Source organism: Gadus chalcogrammus, chromosome 11, assembly GCF_026213295.1.
Source record: "Gadus chalcogrammus isolate NIFS_2021 chromosome 11, NIFS_Gcha_1.0, whole genome shotgun sequence".
Classification (NCBI taxonomy): domain Eukaryota; kingdom Metazoa; phylum Chordata; class Actinopteri; order Gadiformes; family Gadidae; genus Gadus; species Gadus chalcogrammus.
Window position 1 is genome coordinate 19,958,940 of NC_079422.1, and position 20,792 is coordinate 19,979,731.

General features: G+C 47.5%; 1 protein-coding gene across 1 annotated transcript in view; it reads right to left on the minus strand.

The window, feature by feature from the left end:
• LOC130392233 (CUB and sushi domain-containing protein 3-like) overlaps positions 1-20,792 on the minus strand; it is a 232,674-nt gene that overhangs the window by 166,470 nt on the left and 45,412 nt on the right. Inside the window, 12 exon segments of the mRNA XM_056602701.1 lie at positions 3,383-3,570; positions 4,077-4,215; positions 5,674-5,868; positions 6,577-6,906; positions 8,346-8,528; positions 9,160-9,272; positions 9,562-9,665; positions 14,312-14,433; positions 16,057-16,181; positions 17,524-17,611; positions 19,268-19,345; positions 20,502-20,614. Coding sequence (XP_056458676.1) covers positions 3,383-3,570; positions 4,077-4,215; positions 5,674-5,868; positions 6,577-6,906; positions 8,346-8,528; positions 9,160-9,272; positions 9,562-9,665; positions 14,312-14,433; positions 16,057-16,181; positions 17,524-17,611; positions 19,268-19,345; positions 20,502-20,614 — 1,778 coding nt within the window.

The following is a 20,792-nucleotide window of genomic DNA, read 5'->3' on the forward strand; positions in this document are numbered from 1 at the left end:
CATTTGTAAGTATTTGATCATTTTTCTTCAACTATACTTTGATCCATACATTCCAGAGCAGCCCTTCTTGTTATGACCCACGGACGAATGACGTGGGCAGGCGCCCCCCCACCCCCTACCCCCCTGAAGCAGTTCAGCCACCAGACGATAACGCACATAATTGTGAGCCTAATGCTATCGTGCGTTATTGCTTTTTGATCGCCTCATAACCAGAACAGAAAACCCGCACAAGAGCCGATATGAGGGAACATATTAAGAAGCAGACACTAGCAGGCTCCATTCGGTTATTAACACAGATCTAATAACTGATGACTGACAGACCGCCATTCACGACGGGGCCGACATTGTGGAATAAAAAAAGGTTCAATCCGATGCAATACTATTTTTTGTTAATCCAGGTGTGTTCATGGCTGTGTGTGTGTGTGTGTGTGTGCGTGTGCGTGTGCGTGTGCGAGTAAGTAAGTAAGTAAAATGTATTTATAAGGCACATTTAAAAACAGTTTTCACTGTGTGTGTGTGTGTCTGTGTGTGTGTGTGTGTGTCCAACCCAAAACATTTGACGCAAGCCTTTATACATGTCTGATGCAAACAGCGAAACTGACTAAAGTGAATGTTTACTAGCTTTTCCCTGGCCCTCGGTTTTGCTCCCTTGCAACCCTGTCAGCAGAACACAAAAGGCCTGATTGGGCGCATGCAGACACATCCTCCCTCCGTCTGTTTCCACGAGATATCCTCCCGACACTTGACTTGACACCTACAACAATTTACACTCGTCTTTATTAGCGTGAGAACTGTAGAGGAAAAGTCCATGCATGGAACCCCCGAGTAGTGCTGGAGTAGTGTGTTTACAGGATTTGAGAAAAAAAATTTGCCACACCGAAAGCGAAATAACCATTGAAAGTCAAACTGCAAACGCGAGCCCTGCCTCTCTCTAGGCATGCAGGCGGGAACAGCTTCTTAATTACTTTTAATTTAAATATCCAAATGATACCTTTGAAATAACTCCGCATTAGCGGAGTAGGGCAGCCATTAGGATGCTAAGCGGGACTTGAGAGTGAGCCTCGTACCTAAATGCTTTTTAAGATGTGTGCTAAATCAGGGGAAGGCGCAGAGTGTGACCATCTGCTCAAAAGTTACGGGGCTAATGAGAACGAGAAGACAAACAGCCGATGATCAAGTGTCTGAGGGGATATTTCCTCAAAGACATCAGCATGGGGGGGATCACCCCGGACCAGGGATTAAACAAAGACCCCCACCCCACACACACACACACAAGCACACGCAAACACACAAACACACACAAACACTGCCCTCTGGCCCTATAATAAATCAAGGCCTGTCAAAGCCTGGAGTATCTTTCGGTTTCGGGGGAGTGACAGCCATATACAGAAGCTGTAAGTCGCAGGCAGAGCTTAAAGTACCAAATCCCTCAGCTGACAGACAAGGGTCGCCTTGACAGTTGTTATTAGGGGGATTGAAGGGGGAGGAGGGAGGGGCTAGGCAAGGGGGGGAGGGTCAGGCGTTTTAATAGACACCCCCGCCACGCGCAGCACTCCCCACTTGTTTTCTCTGCGAGTCCGGGCTCCTTAAAGAAGGTCTTCTTGTGAGAAGCGGCTTTGATTCCAGCCCTCCTGCGGTGTGCACACTGGGGTGCGGAGACACGGGGAGGAAAGTGGTGGAGGCACAGCGAGGAGAGCGGCGGAGACACAGCGAGGAGACAGTGAAGACACAGCGAGGAGTCAGTGAAGACACAGCGAGGACACAGTGAAGAGAAAGTGAGGAGAGCGGTAAAGACACAGCGAGGAGAGCAGTGAAGACACAGCGAGGAGACAGTAAAGACACAGCGAGGAGTCAGTGAAGACACAGCGAGGAGTCAGTGAAGACACAGCGAGGAGTCAGTGAAGACACAGCGAGGACTCAGTGAAGACACAGCGAGGAGTCAGTGAAGACACAGCGAGGAGTCAGTGAAGACACAGCGAGGAGTCAGTGAAGTCACAGCAAGGAGACAGTGAAGACGCCAGCCCTACACTGCTAGGCCGTTGGGCTCCTGTTTCAGCAAAGAGACGATGGAAAGCGTCAGGGGGACGTCATTATCATCACCGATCATGGTCCGCGTGAACAGCATTCAATAAAGGCCTTTGTTAAGGGGGGAAACAAACCCTCAAATAGAGAGTTGGGCTCTTCCTTCATAAGCCCTGGTGCAGATTCTCTTTCTTCGTGGTAATGACCGTCTTCGAGAAGTGATGAATCCGTTTCGTTTTTTCGAGGACTTGATTCAGCGTTTTTCTGTCCCTGGGATAATGCGTATCCTTGGCAGAAGGCTCAGTTCAATAGCCTATTGTAACCGCGATTCAACCGGAATTGTTTAATTTACCCCCCCCAATCTCTTCCCACACAAACTGGCCTGCCAACAGTGGGCTTTGGAGACTTTCTGCTGAATCCTCAATAGAGCCCCCCCCCCCAAACAATGCAGCCAACTTCTTCGTCAACCTAAATACAGGCCAGTATCACTCGGTTCGTGACGGTTCCTAAGATGGTGAACCATCTCGGCCTCACTCAGCCACCTGAACCGCTGTCTGGTGGATCATCCACACTTCCGGACACAGGGGGACTTCACACTAAAAGTGTCACTAAGCAACATGATACACTATCAGATGGTGGAACGAGAAGGTGGACTTCCAAAAATAGAAACATTTATTACGGTTAGGCTATGGATCTAAATACACCAGCGGTGGTTGGTGGTGTGCTGGATGAGGCACGCCGGTGGACCCGTGCCTGCCAAGTAATGACGGAGATTAACCACGTAGATCAACGCCTTTGCGGTGCAGAAAGACAAGCTGAGCTGGGCTGAGCGCCGCAAATCTCCGTCACCTGCCACACGCTTCGACTGCGAGCGAAACGCCAGTTTGGTGGCTGTTGTTATCCTCGTTCTTTCATCTCAAATGAGTTTCAGCGTTTCTGGGTTTGTTTTGGCGGGTTTTCCGTGCTTACTGACGAAAAACGTGATTAGCCTAACGAGGACATCTTCGTTTCTCAATGCAACCCCATCTAAAAGGGTCCCCCTATTCATCATAAATAATGGCCCCACTCGCAATTACCTCCCCCGAGCCGATATTCAAATCCTGCTTCTGATGAATATGCCACAGCTGTCAGTCGTCGCTGTGTTTCTTTTGAAAATGAATGAATCCATTTCAATCAGTGTTTTAATAGTGAGCTGCTTTTAATGTCGTTACCGGAGAGTACCTGTCCATAACTATGAACCCGGGTTAATATTGATCCAAATTAGATATAAATGTGTGTGATCTGTGGAAGCCTCTGAGCTGAAAAAGGCTGGCAAAATATTAGCGACGTTTCAGAGTACATGCGAGAACTGTCTTCATACCTTCGTAGAAGATCTTGAAGCCGCTGTTGGAGCGGCTGTTGTCAGTGGTGAAGAGCAGGTACAGGAAGTTGCCGCTGCTGAACAGGAACTGAGGCACGTGGGTTCCGTTGAATGAGCCAATCAGAGGGGAGAGTAGGTTGGGCCCGTCATGCACTTCCAAGAAGTCATAACTTAACTCGGTCTGGAACCTGAAATCAAGGTAAAGAAAATAGATATACATGGTAATAATATATAATTAAGGGAGAGTAGAAAATGGTTACATTTGGACGCTCAGAAGAAGGCATGTTCTATACTTGGAGTGCTGTTTGTAAAAACACAATTAAACGCACACGCACACTGAAACAGTTGGTATAGCAAAATGTCTTAAAACTTTAACTAGCTGGAGGGGGCAGAGATCTGGGCATGTTTCCAACAATATTTCCTCCTAAACTTTGGATTTCAGCAATCAATATCGCAGCGAATATCGACAGTTGCTGTTTAAGGACATACAAAAAAATACATACTGTACATACACGTCAACATATATAAATATTTCACACACAGACACACACACACACACACACACACACACACACACACACACACACACACACACACACACACACACACACACACACACACACACACACACACACACACCCACCCACCCACCCACCAGCGGTCCGAACCCATACGGATCGCCGCTCCTCCGTACCTGTCGAAGCTGATCTTGACGGAGCGTCCCGCCTCCGTCTCGATGACCCACTCGCAGCTCAGGGAGTCTTTGTAGTAGCCCGGCCAGCCGGGGGACAGCAGGACCCCCGAGGCCCCCGAGTAGTGACCCCCGCACGGAGCTGCATGCAGGGGGGGGGGGGGGAGGAGGGGAGGAGCAGACACAGAGGCACCGCGGTGAGGAGCAGGAACACAATGCAATATATATAGAGAGAGAGAGAGAGAGACAGAGAGAGAGAGAGAGAGACAGAGAGAGAGAGAGAGACAGAGACAGAGAGAGAGAGAGAGACAGAGAGAGACAGAGACAGAGAGAGAGACAGAGAGAGAGAGAGACAGAGAGAGAGAGAGAGACGGAGAGAGAGAGAGAGAGAGAGAGAGAGAGAGAGAGAGAGAGAGAGAGAGAGGGAAGCAAGTGCTAGAGAGAAACATAAACCAGGGAGGCAGGTGAAGGAGGAGAGCAGGAGACAGGAGGAGGTGGGGCAACGACGAGAGGTGAAGGAGACGGGAAAAGTAGTGGGAGGAAGGAGGGTAGGAGAGAGAGAGAGAGTAAGAGGGGGAGTGAAGTGACGAGGAGGCAGAGAGAGAGAGCCATAGGTGTTGAGGAGGAGCGAAGAATATAGAATGGGCTGAGAGAAGGGGTGAGGAAGGAGGATGGGGAGATAGGGAGAGGGGATAAAAGATGGAAGAAAATGAACAATGGAGAGTGATTGGTCGGGACTGGAGGGGAATGGAGAGTGATTGGTCGGGACTGGAGGGGAAGGAGTTTATGGATGGGAAGAGGAGCCCGGTGGGTTGAATAGAGGAGAAGGGTGGCGGGGGGGGGTGGGGATGGAGGTAAGAGGTAAGGCGGAGATTAGGGGAGGGAAGAGTCGGAGGATAAAGGGACAATCAGGCGGGAGGCAGGGATGCAATTTGGGAGGCAAATGAGGAGAAAACGAGGAGCAGGTCGAAGAGAATTAAAAGAGGGGGCCGCCCCGGCCCCAACCACAAACAAGTCAGCGAGTGTTGGACGAAAAACAGGGAGAGATGGAGGGATTATACATAAACATAGCAGACGCTGAAGTAAAAACACATTAAAGAACAGAAGGACTTTTAGCAACCGCAGGAAACTTTAACAGCAAGATTAACGAGAAGCCTTCAAATTATAATATGTCCCATAAAAAGAAAAATTAAGGATAACATAATCAAATTAAATAGGATCTTCCTTCTATATCGGCAGTATTGCAAAGAGGATGCTCGTCAGTTCTGTTTTGTGGAGTATTTCAGTCTGCTTTGATTATATTACGGAATAGTGTTGCTCACTTAACCCGCACTCAGGCAATGGTTGACTCACAGATTTAATTATCTTATTAATCAGTCACAATAAATCAGGCCTATGTTTTATGGTTGCGTAATTTTATAGTTTTTTTTATGATGACCGCCGGGGATTTAAGCTCTCTGTGATGATTAGCATCCTCATTGGACGCTGTGTTATACATTCCCAGTTTCCCAGTCTCTCCCAACAAACTACGTTCAACCGGGGGTCCGGGGGGCCGATGATGATGAGGAGCTAGCGGGGGGGGGGGGGGGGGGGGGGGTACCTTCACACTTGGGGATTAGTCCGCTCCACATGGCTTTCCCCTCGGCCAGCTGGCAGGTGATGGTGTCGGCTCCCTGGGTCTTGATGAAGCCTTCCTCGCACACCACCGCGATGGAGCTGCCCAGCTGGAAGCTGTCTCCGAAGCGCCGAGCGTTGATGGGAACGCCGGGATCGGGGCACTCGTTGTGCCCGAACGCTGAGGGAGGGAGGGGGGCGGGGGGAGGGGGGGAGGAGGGAGGGAGAGGAGAGGAGGGAGAGGAGAGAGATTACGCAACCTAAGTATCGGCTCTTTCAGTGTTTTTGGGGGGGTTCTTGCAGGGAGATTAAAAATGTTTTTTGCTGTGATCGTCTTTGATCCCAGGCTACGGTTCCCCTCTCATACCTGATGAAAGTCCCTGTGAAGATGATATCTGGTACCTTAGGTTATATATCTATATATTAAAGTCCCTGTGCATAAGATATCAGGTGCTTTAGGTTAAATACATATAGATTAAAGTACCTGTGAAGAGGATATCAGGTACTGCAGGTTATGTATCTATAACCTAAAGTACCTTTGAAGATAATAACAGCTACTTTAGGTTAGGGTGACATATATCCTGTACTGCTTGTCGGCACTTTCCTTTCAACCATTATGGGATAAGTGTATAAATGTCAATAAGGACATGGTCGGCAAAGGAGCAATATGTTATTATGGTAAACCTATTTCTGTTCTGTGGCTTTTATGTTATTCATTTTCGTGTAACAATATTAGCGCAATGTTATTCAAGCGAACACACACACACACACACACACACACACACACACACACACACACACACACACACACACACACACACACACACACACACACACACACACACACACACACACACACACACACACACACACACACACGTTGACCCACTGCTGTAGGTGATGTTGAAGCCGCGGCCCGACATGGAGTGGTCTGCCTGGAACTCCAGCTGCAGGACGTTGCTGTTGGACGTCAGGTGGGAGGGCACCTCCGCCCCGGAGTAGCGTCCCAGCATGGTGGCGCCCGACTGCTCGCCGCCGTCCTTGATGGTCAGGAAGTCGTAGGGCGGCTCCAGGTCGAAGTCGTTGAAGGCCAGGTGGATGCGCGAGCCCGGCTCCGAGATGATGAGCCACACGCAGTTCAGGTTGTTCCCGTAGCCCTCGGGGTAGTCCGGGGACAGCACCGTGCCCATCGGCGCCGTGAAGTTGGAGAAACACGGGACTGGGGGCGGGGGGGGGGGGGGGGGGAGGGGAGAGAGACAAGAGGGCGGGAAGAGAGACGGAACAAAACGGTTTAGATTTTTTTAAACGTAGGAAAAACACGGTACTGAGAAACGACAGGGAAAAGAGAGAAGAGGGGGTGCAGAGAAGGTCCAGGGCAAAGACAGAGCATGGGTCCAAAGGAAGCCACGCTTTCCTTCGAGTGTGTCCTGATTACAGGGTTCTTGTTTAAAGGTGACAAATTATACCACCAGGTGTGAGTGTGATTAGTCGTCACAAGCGCTTTGAAAATCTGCCTCTTCTGACGTCACAAGTGGGCGCGTCCACCTAGATGTGTGCTGGATAGATCAGTCAACCAGCCTACCCAGTGGACTGTAGCAAACGTAGCTCATCTATCCGTCATACATCTATGTGGACACGCCCACTTGGGATGGCAGAAGAGTCCGATTTTCAAAACGGCTTGTAACGGATAATCACACTCACACCTGGTGGCATAATATGTCACCTTTAAGTATTAAGTGAACTGACGGCGGGGGGTAGATTAGATTGAACATTTGGAAACAGAGTTTAGAGGCAAGACCGAGAGAGACAGAATAAAACTGTCGATTTTTTAAAACGCGGTTTGCCAAGTTCTTTTCCATCCCCTCCCTCCAGGAAAAAAGGTATAATACGAAAACATGTTCGAGCAACGCATCTAAACCCCCCGGGTTCGTGTTTTTGGAGTGCTCCACGGCTACACGGAGCAAGCCGAAGCGTGAAGAACAATGACAAGAGAGCGGCAAGTGGAGCACACACTTGCCGCAGCAGTGGAGCAAACCACAGTATCCTCATGGCAGCCAAATGGTTCCAGTGGAGTGGTACGATACAATAGAAGACAACAGCTTTCCAACACTAAAACACTTCCAGTCATGGGCCAAGACCGGTCAGGGCACTACATAGCGATAGAAGGAGGGAAGATTCTTCTTTAGGACGGATGGGCTCAAGAATATAAACGGATAACGGGTGTGGTCCGTTCGCTAAGCTCAGAAGGTAGACGCTAGTTCGATCCCCGGTTCCTCCTAGCAGAGTGTCAAGGTGTCCCTGAGCAAGACGCGTGTATATGCGTCTGTAATACGTGCATGGTTGACTCCTCCCTAAATGTGTGTATGTGTGTGTAATACTTGCATGGCTGACCCCGCCGTCGATATAAGTGTATGATGGTTGGGAGTCACTTTGGATAAAAGCATCTGCTAAATGGCCTCAATGCAAACGTCAATCAAAAACGAGTATGTCAAAGTGCTATTCAAACATACATACGTCGCTGTGTTATTCATTCACACATCCAGGCTACATCTCAATCAAAGCATATTCCTCCCCCCCCCCCATAACCCCCACCTCCCCCCACAGATAACTGCTTTAACATTTGCGTTGGCATCAGAGCGCGGCGCCGCCTCCACTCACATATGCAGATGGGGATATTAGCGGACCACTGATTGTTGTTCTGGCACGTGATGGTTCTCTCGCCGATCAGCTCGAAGCCAAACTGGCATTCGAAGCGGAGGACGTCCCCGTTCAGGAAGCCCCCGCCCTCTTTGTAGCCGTAGAGCGGAGTGCCCGGGTCACCGCAGCTCTCCTTGTCAATCTCTGCGGGGGAAGCCAGGCAGAACATTGGAGGAAGGAGGAGGGGGGGGAATGGCAATGTGTATAATGCAGGGGCGAGGGATCCGGAGCGTCTGAGGAAGTATTTGTGGTGAGGTCATCTTTATCTTTAGGAGTGCAGAAGTCTAATCCCCTTGGCTCCGAAAAGGGTTTTTGGAAGTCCGGGTCCTTTTCAACCGAGGAAGGTGACGGATGGATGGGCAGACGGATGAGAGAAAGACAGACAGACTGACAAACAGAGAGACTGACAGAGACACAGGGAGGCCAACAGAAAGAATGATGACAAAGACAGAGAGACAGAGAGGCCGACAGAAAGAATGATTACAAAGACAGAAAGACTGACAGACAGACAGACAGACAGACAGACAGACAGACAGACAGAAGGAAAGAAAGACGACAAAGACAGAAAGACTGACGGACAGACAGAAGGAATGTCGACAAAGACAGAGAGACTGACAGACAGACAGACACACGGTCAGACAGAAAGAATGATGACAGGAGGACGACAGGAAGACAGACAGAGCGCCAGAAAAAAAAGAATAGAGGAAAGGACAAGTTTGACTGGCTGCACAGAGCCACACCGAGCAGCCGTTGCTATCAGTGCCAGGTAGTGTACCCTTGTAGTTGATCTTGAATCCGATGGAGCCCACACTCTCATCAGACTGGAGATGGAGCCACATCTGATGGGATAAGCTGACAATCAGGTCAGGAACAAAGCTTCCGGTCAACCTGCAGGGAAGGTGCGGCACAAAGACACAGCAGGGGTCGGAAAGAGATCCACGCTTTTATTTTGAATGTGTCCTGATTGCAGCGTTATCTATTTTTAAGTATCAAGTGAACTGAGAGTGGCGGGTACATTGGTTTCAACATTTAGAAAGAGGGTTTGGAGAGAGATATTCTAGTAATTTCTGTCAGTTTGACGTCAAAACATGACTTAATTTTTAATGATTTATTTTTAGTTCTACCATTCAAATGGTGGTTTGAGGCCCGTGGGATGGGTTGAATATGAACTACTTACACTTGAATGACCGTCTTAGAGTCGCCAACCTCCCCACCGTCGCCGATGGTCAGCGAATCATAGCCGATCTCCAGATCAAAGTCCTCAAAGTTGATCTGGATAACCTGTGAGAAGGTTAATTTAAAATCAGAATACTAATATACTATATTAAACCATTCCCTTTGGCTTTAATATCGCGGCTTAAATTTCTTGACATAAAAAATGTCTTTATTATATTTTAAGTATCCCCTCAACCAACTTTGCAAGTTCAGCATTAATTTCAAATGATCCCTGATATGATATTTTAATCATCCGGCATTTATGCATGAGATTCAAAACATACAAACAGCTAATCATTTCCATAAGCCGTCCTTGGAGAGAAACTGTTTGCCAAAAAGCTGAGGCGAGTCTGTTTAGGCAGAATACGCATATTTTACATATTACTTATACATATTTTAAACATGTTTTAGACCACCGCAGATCAGACAATGCAACTAAATCCCTTCTCTAGTACCCTCACCTATCCCCCCCCCACCCCACCTCCGATCTCATCAACTCTGATGCGTTCCCATGCATTCAGGCACATTCAGACCCTCAATGAATAATGCAGACACTAACTAAATCTCAGGGAGGCGAGCAGAATAAGAGGAAGTCAGGAGCCAAATGCCTGGCAAAAATCCTCCCACAACACATCTATTTCCTTGGCAAGAGAGTGAAGCATACTCTGTTTCCCTGCCATAACCTCCCCCTCACCAACCCCCCCCCCCCCACCCCCCCCGCATCCAAAGGGCACCACAAACAATCTTCAGAGGGGAAATGAACAAATTGACAGTGGCATGACTTCACATTCGTTTTGGAGGCAGAAATCAAATATTGAGACACAATCACAGTCAGATGGAATTTTAGAGTCTCTGTTGACCAAAAATAATTGCCTGCTCGCGTACTGCGCTTATAAATCTTTGTCAGCTGCCGCTGCTGTCCCGGATCCTTTCCCTACATTCTCCCCTCCAAGTGCACATAAAACCAGAAAATTAAAGCCTGCTCTGTGATTATGTTGGCAGCGGTTGCAAACACTTCCAATGAGGGAAACAAGGGTTGCCCGACAGCAGCCATAGTAGAATCCATCCCTGCCCAAACACAGGCTTTACCCCAAACACAGGCTCAGCTCCTACACACACGGCGCCATGTTGCTGCAGTTATTAACGCCGGCAGCAAATGGAAGAAGAGTACGGTTTAGTCTTTGGCTTTCTACTATCTGGCCCCGGGAAAGCCAATCTCTGCAGACTACACAGAAAAGCCGAAGTGGTTGTAATTCACCTACAAAGAAATTATCATAATAATATTCAGACAAAAATACCAGACCGACTCAACAGTCTGGGACTTTTTTTCCGTTGTCTGGTTAACGTTTCATTCTTTCGGTTGGCACTCGGCCGCCATTGAGAGAGCTCTATGAGCATCAGTGGGTTATTATTAACAGTGAGCTAACACCACAATGAACACGGCCGTCTGTAGAGCACCCCGATAGGAGTGATTCGAGCCAGATGTTTTGTTGAAGAGCAAATAATTAGCATTAGTTGAACAGCTTTGACCTCTTCACTTTGGGGGACTGTGTGATCACATTCAATCGCCACCTCCCTCCATAACACTTCCCCATCGACGAGGACGCCGGCCAACCGGGCGCTGCCAACAGCCATAGTCCGTCGATAATGAAAGTGAAAGTGATTATGCACCCGCTGCGTACGAATGTCGTTCTGATGGCAGAGAAACAATGGCAGATTTCGGGAGCAGACACGGTTATATTGTAGCCTGTTTCACCTCTATCCTCGCCCAAAAAACATAAAAGGTCCCAGATTATACCACCAGATGTGAGTTTGATTAGCCGTTACAAGCCGTTTTGAAATTCTGTATCTGGTGACATCACAAGTGGGTGTGTCAACCTAGATGTGTTCTGAATAGATCAGTCTACCAGCCTACCCCAGTGGACTTTAGCAAAGGTTGCTCATCTATCCGTCATACATCTAGGTGGACACACCTTATTGTGATGTCACTAAAACACAGGAAGAGGCAGATTTTCCAAACGGCTTGTAATGGCTAATCACACTCACACCTGGTCGTATAATAATATGGGACCTTTAATGCAGCCATTAAAAGATAGGCCCGGGAAGAAAAATGATGCTGGAGGATGCACCTACTTTCCGAAGAGAAATGTTTCACAGGTGAGAGTTATAGGGTCGTAGTTCAGCCGTTCAGCGACTATAAAAAGGAAAGAAGCGCGATGCATTTACATTATATGCTAATTGCTGAGGAGCTAATATGCTCAGTCATTGGAGCTAGAATGGTTCATTTAACCTTCTGTGACTCACGCTATCCTGGGATTTCCACTACAACTGCACTAATTCATCACTGCGATGAAAATCCTGCCCTTGTAAATAACATGCAGACTCTTTAAAAAAAAAAAACGAAACTTTACAGCGAGCTGTAAAGATTTTTCATGATCCCATTCATTAGCATTTAGAGGTCAGTTTCGGGCAAATGATGACCCTCGCCAAATTGTCGATTACAACAGATGAATACACTCGCTCCTTAACACATTTACACTCAGGGCATTTAGCAGACACTTTTATCCGAACAGACTTACAATAAGTACATTTGTCAGAAGAAAGAGATACAATATATCGCCGTAGGCACAGTAAGGATGTTCATAGAACCAAGTGCCAAGCACTAACAATTGTTAGGTTAACCCATTCCCCGTACACAAAAAGATAACTAGGATAAGATACTAGACAAAGCTAAGTACGTTTCTTTTTAACCCAATAGTTGCATGCACACAACGCAGTTCAAACACTAACAATCGCGTTCGATATGGATAGATCTAGCAGGTGCCTGGGCAGAGGAGCCAATACCACCTCCAGCTTCCAGCCATCCTGCACCATTACCCAGGTAGCCAATGCTGCTTAAGTCCTGTAAAGCAGAACTAACGCCACCGCAACACATGAACCAGAGCCCTCCAGCGAAGCGGTCGCAGGAACACCTCTGTGATCTCAAGGATTTCAACGTGGCAGTGTGTTACACAACCCACGCTTGTGCTCAGAACAACCAGAACGCTCCAGATTACTGGGCCTATTGTGACTGTCTGAAGTCATGGCGGGTTAGATGTTGTCTCTATTCCAATCTGCACATGCCGCTTCAAAACAAAATGGCATATCAGTTCTAAAGCTATAGCGCTTAAGTGTGTGTGAGTCTCACTACGTTGATGTGAGTGGGTGTGCACGTTGCTGATGTGTGTGGATATACGGCGCTGATGTGTATATGTGCACAATGATGTGTGTTTGTTTATGTGCAAAATTATGATTTGCGTGTGTGTGCACAGTGCTGATCTGTATGGGTGTGCACAGTGCTGATGTGTGGCTGCATGTGTGTGTGCACAGTGCTGATGTGTATGTGTGTGTTCACAGTGCTGATGTGTGTGTGTGTGTGTGTGCGTGCGTGCGTGCGTGCACAGTCCTGATGTGTTTGTGTGTGCAGGGTGCCGATGTGTGTGTATGTGCACGGAGGTGATGTGTGTGTGCACGGTGGTGATGTGTGTGTGTGTGTGTGTGTGCACGGTGGTGATGTGTAAGTGTATGCACGGTGCTGATGTGCACGGGCAGAGGGAGGTTTAAGGTTGATCAGGGACTGCAGTATGTCTCGGGTGCATGCATTCTAACAGAAACAGTGCAAGCCACACAGCCTAACAAGAAATAGCATGCAAGCGCACTATGGGTTCAAGCTAAATCTCTTTTGCATTAATGTCAGCGCATACAGTTTTCAATCTGCAATTTATAGCCAACGCAACCTCAAGGTCTAATTAAACTGTTGCCTCTGTTCTTCACAATCAAATATATAGGCTGTGTTCTGTTATGAAGTCACCTTCCCTCTTAAATCCAGGGTGGCAACTTGGATAAGCCAGCCAGAGTAAGCCACTTCCCCAAACACATGATTCGCTTGCTAGCTTGAGCACTGGGTCTGCCTCGCCTTGTGGAAGACTCCAGTCAGGCATGCTGAGTGCAGGTGTAGAGTGTGTGCAGGTAGCCCGGGAGGTAGTTCGACGGACAGATAGGTCACCCAATCATTTAATTTGGACCATATGAAACTATTAGGTAGGCTTCTTATTGGCCTGTGACAGCCCCAGATACCAATTCTACCAGTACGTGTTGAATGAGAATTTAAACAAAAATAGATTGCCTACCGTCGATATTTCCATCTTAGATTAATCATGAGCTAACGCCGCCTACCATGTCATCCCACGGTTTTGATTACTTTATAACAGAACACTATTGTGCCGTCAGTATTTTTGCACATTATTTCTCCAATGATAATAATCATGAAAATGTTATAAAAATATATAAATACATATTTATATGCTCTTAAATAAAACAGAAAATAGTGCTGCAAATAGAATTTGCAGCACAAGTAAAGTGTGATATCACGCTGGTATTAGGACGCACGCAGAAGCACAGCACAAAAAAAATGTGTGTACATTATTATTCTTTTTGTCATGGCTTATTGCAGTGAGAGCCCGCACTGGTCTTAACCTAACCCTTGTGGGCTGAAGGCGAAACCCAACATGTCCGCCAACAAGAAACTTCTCCTGAACAGCCCGACCACCACCGCCTGCACGGCACACTGGCCTTTGGTTGTGTTGGTGGGGGATTACGGTGTTCACCGGCCCGTTCTGCCATCAGCCCCAGGTCCCTGTGATAGAACGGGCCTCATTTCCCCGGGGTTTTACCTTGTTTGGGTCGCTGGCGCTGATGATCCACACACACTGGGAGTTGCTCTCGTACTGGATGGGGAAGTTGGGGGAGGTGAAGGTCCCCGAGGGGCCCTGGAGGTTTGAGCCGCAGGTCTTCACTGCTCACACAGACAGAGAGAGTCATACACAACACACACATACACACAAACACACACACACACACACACACACACACACACACACACACACACAGAGTCGTACACATACACACAGAGACAGAGTCGGTTATACGCACACGCACATACACAAACACACACACACACACACACACACACACACACACACACACACAAACACACACACACACACACACACACACACACACACCCACAGACATGCGCACACATAGATGCAACCACCCACACACACACACAAGTGCACAGACATTCGTAGACAAACACAGACATGCGCACACACACACCCTCAAACACACACACGGAAACAGACACACACACAAACGCGCACACACTTACACACCAGCTGGTATATTGGGTGGATTTGTAATCATAAAGTTTACATTTAATGTTCAACCTCAGAATACGTGTTCCTAAAGTTTGACGGTAAGTTAGGAAAGGGAAAGGTGAGAAAGGGTCACTTTTATGTTATTTACTTAAAGACATGACAATACCCTAATTACTACCATTAAACAAATACCTTTCTACCAGTCCACATTACATGAGCAGAACAGCACCCTGGCCGTGGCACTGAAGTCCCCGCTAACCCCAGCTCTGTAATCACTGTTCCCATCCGTCACATTAGAAAGGAGCTCTGGGCAACGTGAGGTGAATCAAATAACACGTTGGTTTTATTTATTTAACTTTTTTTTCCTCCTTTCATTCTTTTTTTTTTTTACAAATAGTAAAATTAGAACGCGGCTGCGACAGAGAGAGCCATGAATAATTAACGGGGCCCTTCCTTCCTCCATCACAGCGAGGAGCTCGTTGTCCGGAGGCTCAGCTTTAATCAACCCTTCCTCTCCTCATGTCTCGTCCCTCTCTCACTCTGTCCATGTCTCTCTCCCCCCGTCTCTCTCTCTGTCCATGTCTCTCTCCCCCCGTCTCTCTCTCTGTCCACCATGTCTCTCTCCCCCCGTCTCTCTCTCTGTCCATGTCTCTCTCCCCCAGTTTCTCACTCTCTCCATGTCTCTCTCTCTGTCCATGACTCTCTCCCCCCGTCTCTCTCTCTGTCCACCATGTCTCTCTCTCCCCCTCTCTCTCTCTCCCCCTGTCTCTCTCTCTGTCCATGTCTCTCTCTCTGTCCATCTCTCTCTGTCCATCTCTCTCTCTCTGTCCATCTCTCTCTGTCCATGTCTCTCTCTCTGTCCCCGTCTCTCTCTCTGTCCATGTCTCTCTGTCCCCGTCTCTCTCTCTGGCCATGTCTCCCCCTCTCTCTGTCCCCGTCTCTCTCTCTGGCCATGTCTCCCCCTCTCTCTGTCCCCGTCTCTCTCTCTGGCCATGTCTCCCCCTCTCTCTGTCCCCGTCTCTCTCTCTGGCCATGTCTCCCCCTCTCTCTGTCCCCGTCTCTCTCTCTGGCCATGTCTCCCCCTCTCTCTGTCCCCGTCTCTCTCTCTGTCCATGTCTCCCTCTCTCTCTGTCCATGTCTCCCCCTCTCTCTGTCCATGTCTCCCTCCCTCTCCCTCTCTCTCTCTCTCTCTCTCTCTCTCCCTCTCTCTTTCTCTCCATGTCTCCCCCTCCCTCCCTCCCTCACCCTCCCCCTCTCACCCTTGCAGACGGGCCTGTGGTCGCTCCAGGCGGCGAACACCTCGGCCACGCGCTGGCAGCTGATGGTCTTGGAGCCCTGCAGCACGTGGTCCTCGTTGCACGTGAACTGAGCCGTCGCTCCGGTGCTGGAGAAAACCAAACAGTAATTTCGTCTCCCGTTATTATTTCCCTTTTTATGGAAAATGACAACATTCACAGGAACAGAATTTTCCACGAGCGAGAAAAACAATTTGTGTTGCAATTATTCGCACTGTGGAGATTGGCCAACAGGTTCCTATTGGACGGTGTGTGTAGGTTCGGTTCAAGAGTCATGAGTGTATTCGTTCCCAGCGTGGCATCAGAGTCCATAATTCAGGGAACAAAGTCAAAAGTGTAATGAAACGGATTTGCTTTCATCTCTCTCTGACCCAGTTCACTGGCTGGTTCTGCACAGAAAGAAAAATAGATTTAATGTACTCTTGGTTGGGAGTAGTAGCCAGTGAACCAGTAGAGTTGGTGTGTGTGTGTGTGTGTGTGTGTGTGTGTGTGTGTGTGTGTGTGTGTGTGTGTGTGTGTGTGTGTGTGTGTGTGTGTGTGTGTGTGTGTGTGTGTGTGTGCGTGTGCGTGTGTCGGAAAGCATGAAGGGGTTCCATGGGGAGCAAGGAACTTGAGAGAAGACCTCATGGGAGATCACAGGGCAGTTATCTACAGGCCGGTATCTTCAGACCCACGGTCATCCTGCTCACTGAGAAGACTCCCTTAACGTGCTGCTGGGTATGAGTGAGTATCTGGATCCGTCTGTCTCTGCCGAGGTGATATAAACTGATGCATTATTCAAGTGTGATATGCATTCGTTTGTGAGAAAGAAACTGCTGCAGAATTATTTATGTACACATATTCTTCTGTTTGTGTGTGTGTGTCTGTGTAGTTGTGTGTCCATGTCTGTGTAGATGTGCGCGCGCGTGTGTGTGTGTGTGTGTGTGTGTGTGTGTGTGTGTGTGTGTGTGTGTGTGTGTGTGTGTGTGTGTGTGTGTGTGTGTGTGTGTGTGTGTGTGTGTGTGTGTGTGTTTGTTCGTTTGTGTGTGTGTGTGTTAAAAGTAATTTCATTCTGAACCCTGGCACACAATTATTGAGGATTATAACATTGTTACAATCTAACACACTTTATATTCTGATATAAATCCCCCTTACAAACCAAAAACTGGCACTCCAACAACAAATTAATAAATCACCAAAAACAGAACTAGATATTTACAAGTAAGCAATAAGTATTAATGCCTACAACTTTTCGAGAAACACAAACAGAACCTTAAAACGTATTTATTTATTAATTAAACTTAGCTAATTAAGGTTTAATCAGCTTCATCTAAAAGGCATTGGAGGGGATATATAACGGAAGACCCCAGGGTCGCCAGGAGCCATCACATGACCACTTCCCTTTGGACCGACGGTTCTACCTCAGCCCGTTCATAGGAGCTGCGGACTCACCTGAAGTCGGTGCCAATCCGCTTGCCATTCTCGGGCTCCCCAGGGTCGGGGCAGTAATTAGACACCTGCTTGATTCCGCCTTCATTCACTGGAGAGGAAACGACAGAGAGACAGAGAGGGGAAGAGAGAGGGAGTTAGAGGGAAAAGGGTACATTCTCCTCGTGCCCGAGATTAATACGTCTGGCGGTTTGAGTAACGCCACAGTCTCACAAAATCAGTCTTGAGTTTAACATTCTAGGGACTCATCGCAAACCAGCCCCAAATCTTGTGGAACTGGGCATTTCACGTTATTTTGCGACTCATTTGCGTCAATCAATCGTGACGTTGGAGGCAGCGATCTTCAAGCGCTTAATTAACTGTAAAAACAAAGTTGGCCACCATAACTTCGCTTTTCCAGGTGGGAAGAGATTAGAAACATAAAACCACATCACATTCGGACACCGAAGCTCTACTTAAAGTGCCTATAAAGGTTCCAAAGCCAACACCCCCACCAGCCACAGTAGAAATACACTTCTTAAAATCCCCTTCCGAATTAGCTAGGCTACGAGACAGGAAATAAGGCATAACTCCACCCCTTTCTGTTTTGGGTTTCCTGCCAATGTGTCAACAACACTTTAGGTTGTTTGTACGGTTGTCTTTTCATTTAAAGAAGGCGTTGAATGTGAAGTAGGGGAGTGCATTGAGATCTCATCCTCCTCAAAGCAATGGGGGATTCGTCTGCTCTTTGCGCTCCTCATTTCTTGCCCACGGTGTTGCGTTCAAACCCTCCGCCCCACATGAGAGTTATCAAAGTGAACAAAAGGGAAAAGGCAAGGCCTCTTCTCCTCACCAGACGTAATAGAAGAAATCTATCTGGGCCCAAAAGGGACTTAAAGAGGATTAAATAACCTCCAACTACATCGCAGGAGCCGCAATATTCACTCGGCAAAGCTTTCCATACATACTAATGGTCTCCGTAGCCCAGATAAAAGCCTCCCAGATGGAATTAAATATATTCCATACCTAGGAAAATACACAGGTTTCCATGAATAAAAGTCAGTGTATATGAATAAAAAAAAAAAAAGCCACATTTCTATGGCAAGATATTGTGGCAAATAAAAGAAGGAATCAAATAAAGAAGTTGGCTGGAAATGAAATCCAGGAAAAGGGTGATATCACTCTGGCATTAAGACATCAGACGCAAGGAATCGTAAATATTCAAAGCGGGTAACGCTCTTTCTCAATTACAACCACTCAAGTTAATTATCGTGGGTTATAATAGTGTTATGGCTGCTTTGACGCAGCGGTAATCACGCGGTCTTTTAGCCTGATTTATATATTATATTTATATTATATTTATTCAAAGCCTCTGCATTGTTTGCGTCTCCTTACAAAAGGAGGGCGGAATTCGATAAGGGCACTTAAGGTCGTGATAGAGATTACAACCAGGTACCACTCAAGTGTCTAGATTTAGTTTATGTTTTTTTCAGACTTGGGCCCTTGATTAGGTATCGGACTTTATGAGGAGGGATTGTAGCAGATAATTGCTCTGCAGTTTCTGCCAGACGGCAGCGTTGAAGTGAAAAGGGACCGCACTTCAGTGGAACGCGGTACTGTCTCTGTAAGGTCCTTGAGCGAACGATGCAGCAACAGAAAAAGGAAAAAGGCAAAAAAATAACACAGAACCCACAACGCAAGCCCCGAATAAACCCAAACAACACAAAACAATGAAAGACATTTGCATAAGAGAAAATAAAAGACTTACTCAAAGAGAGTTTGTTAGTGTTGTCCTTTCCTGGTAATAATTTAACCCCTCTGGATTTAAGCTCTCCCGAGCTTTTCACTGGTTGAGAGCAAGGCCATTCGATAAAAAAAAAAGAAGTTACAGTATTAGACGGGAGAAGAGACAGCACAGGCACAACTTATTTCACAGGTACAATTACAGTCTCTGTGATGCAAACAATGACCCATTAATGCAACAAGGGCCGTTGTTATGCCATCGACTTCATAACGCAGACTGTAGGAACTCTGTCCTACTTGAAGTCTGTCCTGTATTAAGCAGTACAGTGAATAATATATGCGTGTCAGAGCGGGTTATTGTAACAAAAAAGGGGGGGGGGGGGGGGACATCCCCACACAGAATCAAAGGAAAGCAGAAAGACCACACTCTCACTTAATGTAATTAAACACAACAGGTGGGCCAGGAGTCTGCACAAAGCACAGGTGATGCAAGCGATCGTCATAGCTGTGCGGTCTCACAGTTTAGCCAGAAGCAATGAACGAAGTGTCAAGCTAGATGAGGACTATTTGCTTCTAGAACAATCTCCCTCCAGCCCGGGGTGCGTTTCAATCCATTTTTAAATCATGATGTTCAACGACGGCGAATTGTAACTGTGCCAATTTAGTGACTGTGTAAAGGTGGTGATTGTTATTCACCAAAGCACGCCGCACAATAGAGTCCTTTCTCTGGCTGGGTTATGCATCATCGCGGTAATCCACAACTATTTTCTTTCTGATTTCCATTGTAAATACGTGACTAATGTAGATGGATTGCGCAACACTGCCGCAGTAAACAGGGCGCTGGTTTCTCTCTTATGCTTGCAACGCTTTCGCTCCTCAGCCCCCTGTACTAGCAGTTGACCTATAGGATAATTTGCGTGGATTGAATTCGTAAAAGGCCCTACCATATCTACAGCACAGTGTTTATAAGGTCTTGAAGAATCTATGATGTTTTTTTTGGGGAGGTTTATGTTTTTTAACTAACAGGGGGAAAAAGGCTGTACCCTTGAGCTATTTTTTAACAACAAGGGGGACCGCTGTCAAAGGACAGCACCACAACCAGCCTCCGTTTAGAGTCTGCCCTCGACAGGAGCCTTGTTAACATTCAGGTTAAAAAATAAAGAATTAAAACATGAAGGTGATTAGCGGGGGAGGTTCGGCGGCGTGTTTTAGTGTTTGATGCCCGGGGCCGGTCACATGGTGGAGGGCTCGTGTCTTACCCTGGTACTGGGCCCTGAAGCCCTTGTGTCGATGGTTGCTCTCCGTCACAAAGTGCAGCCGCAGCCAGTTCTTGTTGCTGATGATGGGTGCTGGGATGTTCGTCCCGGAAAGCCTGTGGAGGAGAACACAGGAAGGCTGAGCAGGGGACCCGGCATTGGAGGGGAAACACGCATAACCCAGCCTCAAGTTGTTGCCACCGATGTAAATGGTAAATGGACTGCATTCAAATAGCGCCTTTCTAACCATTGGCAACTCAAAGCACTTTTTTTTAGAATTATTGCCTCACATTC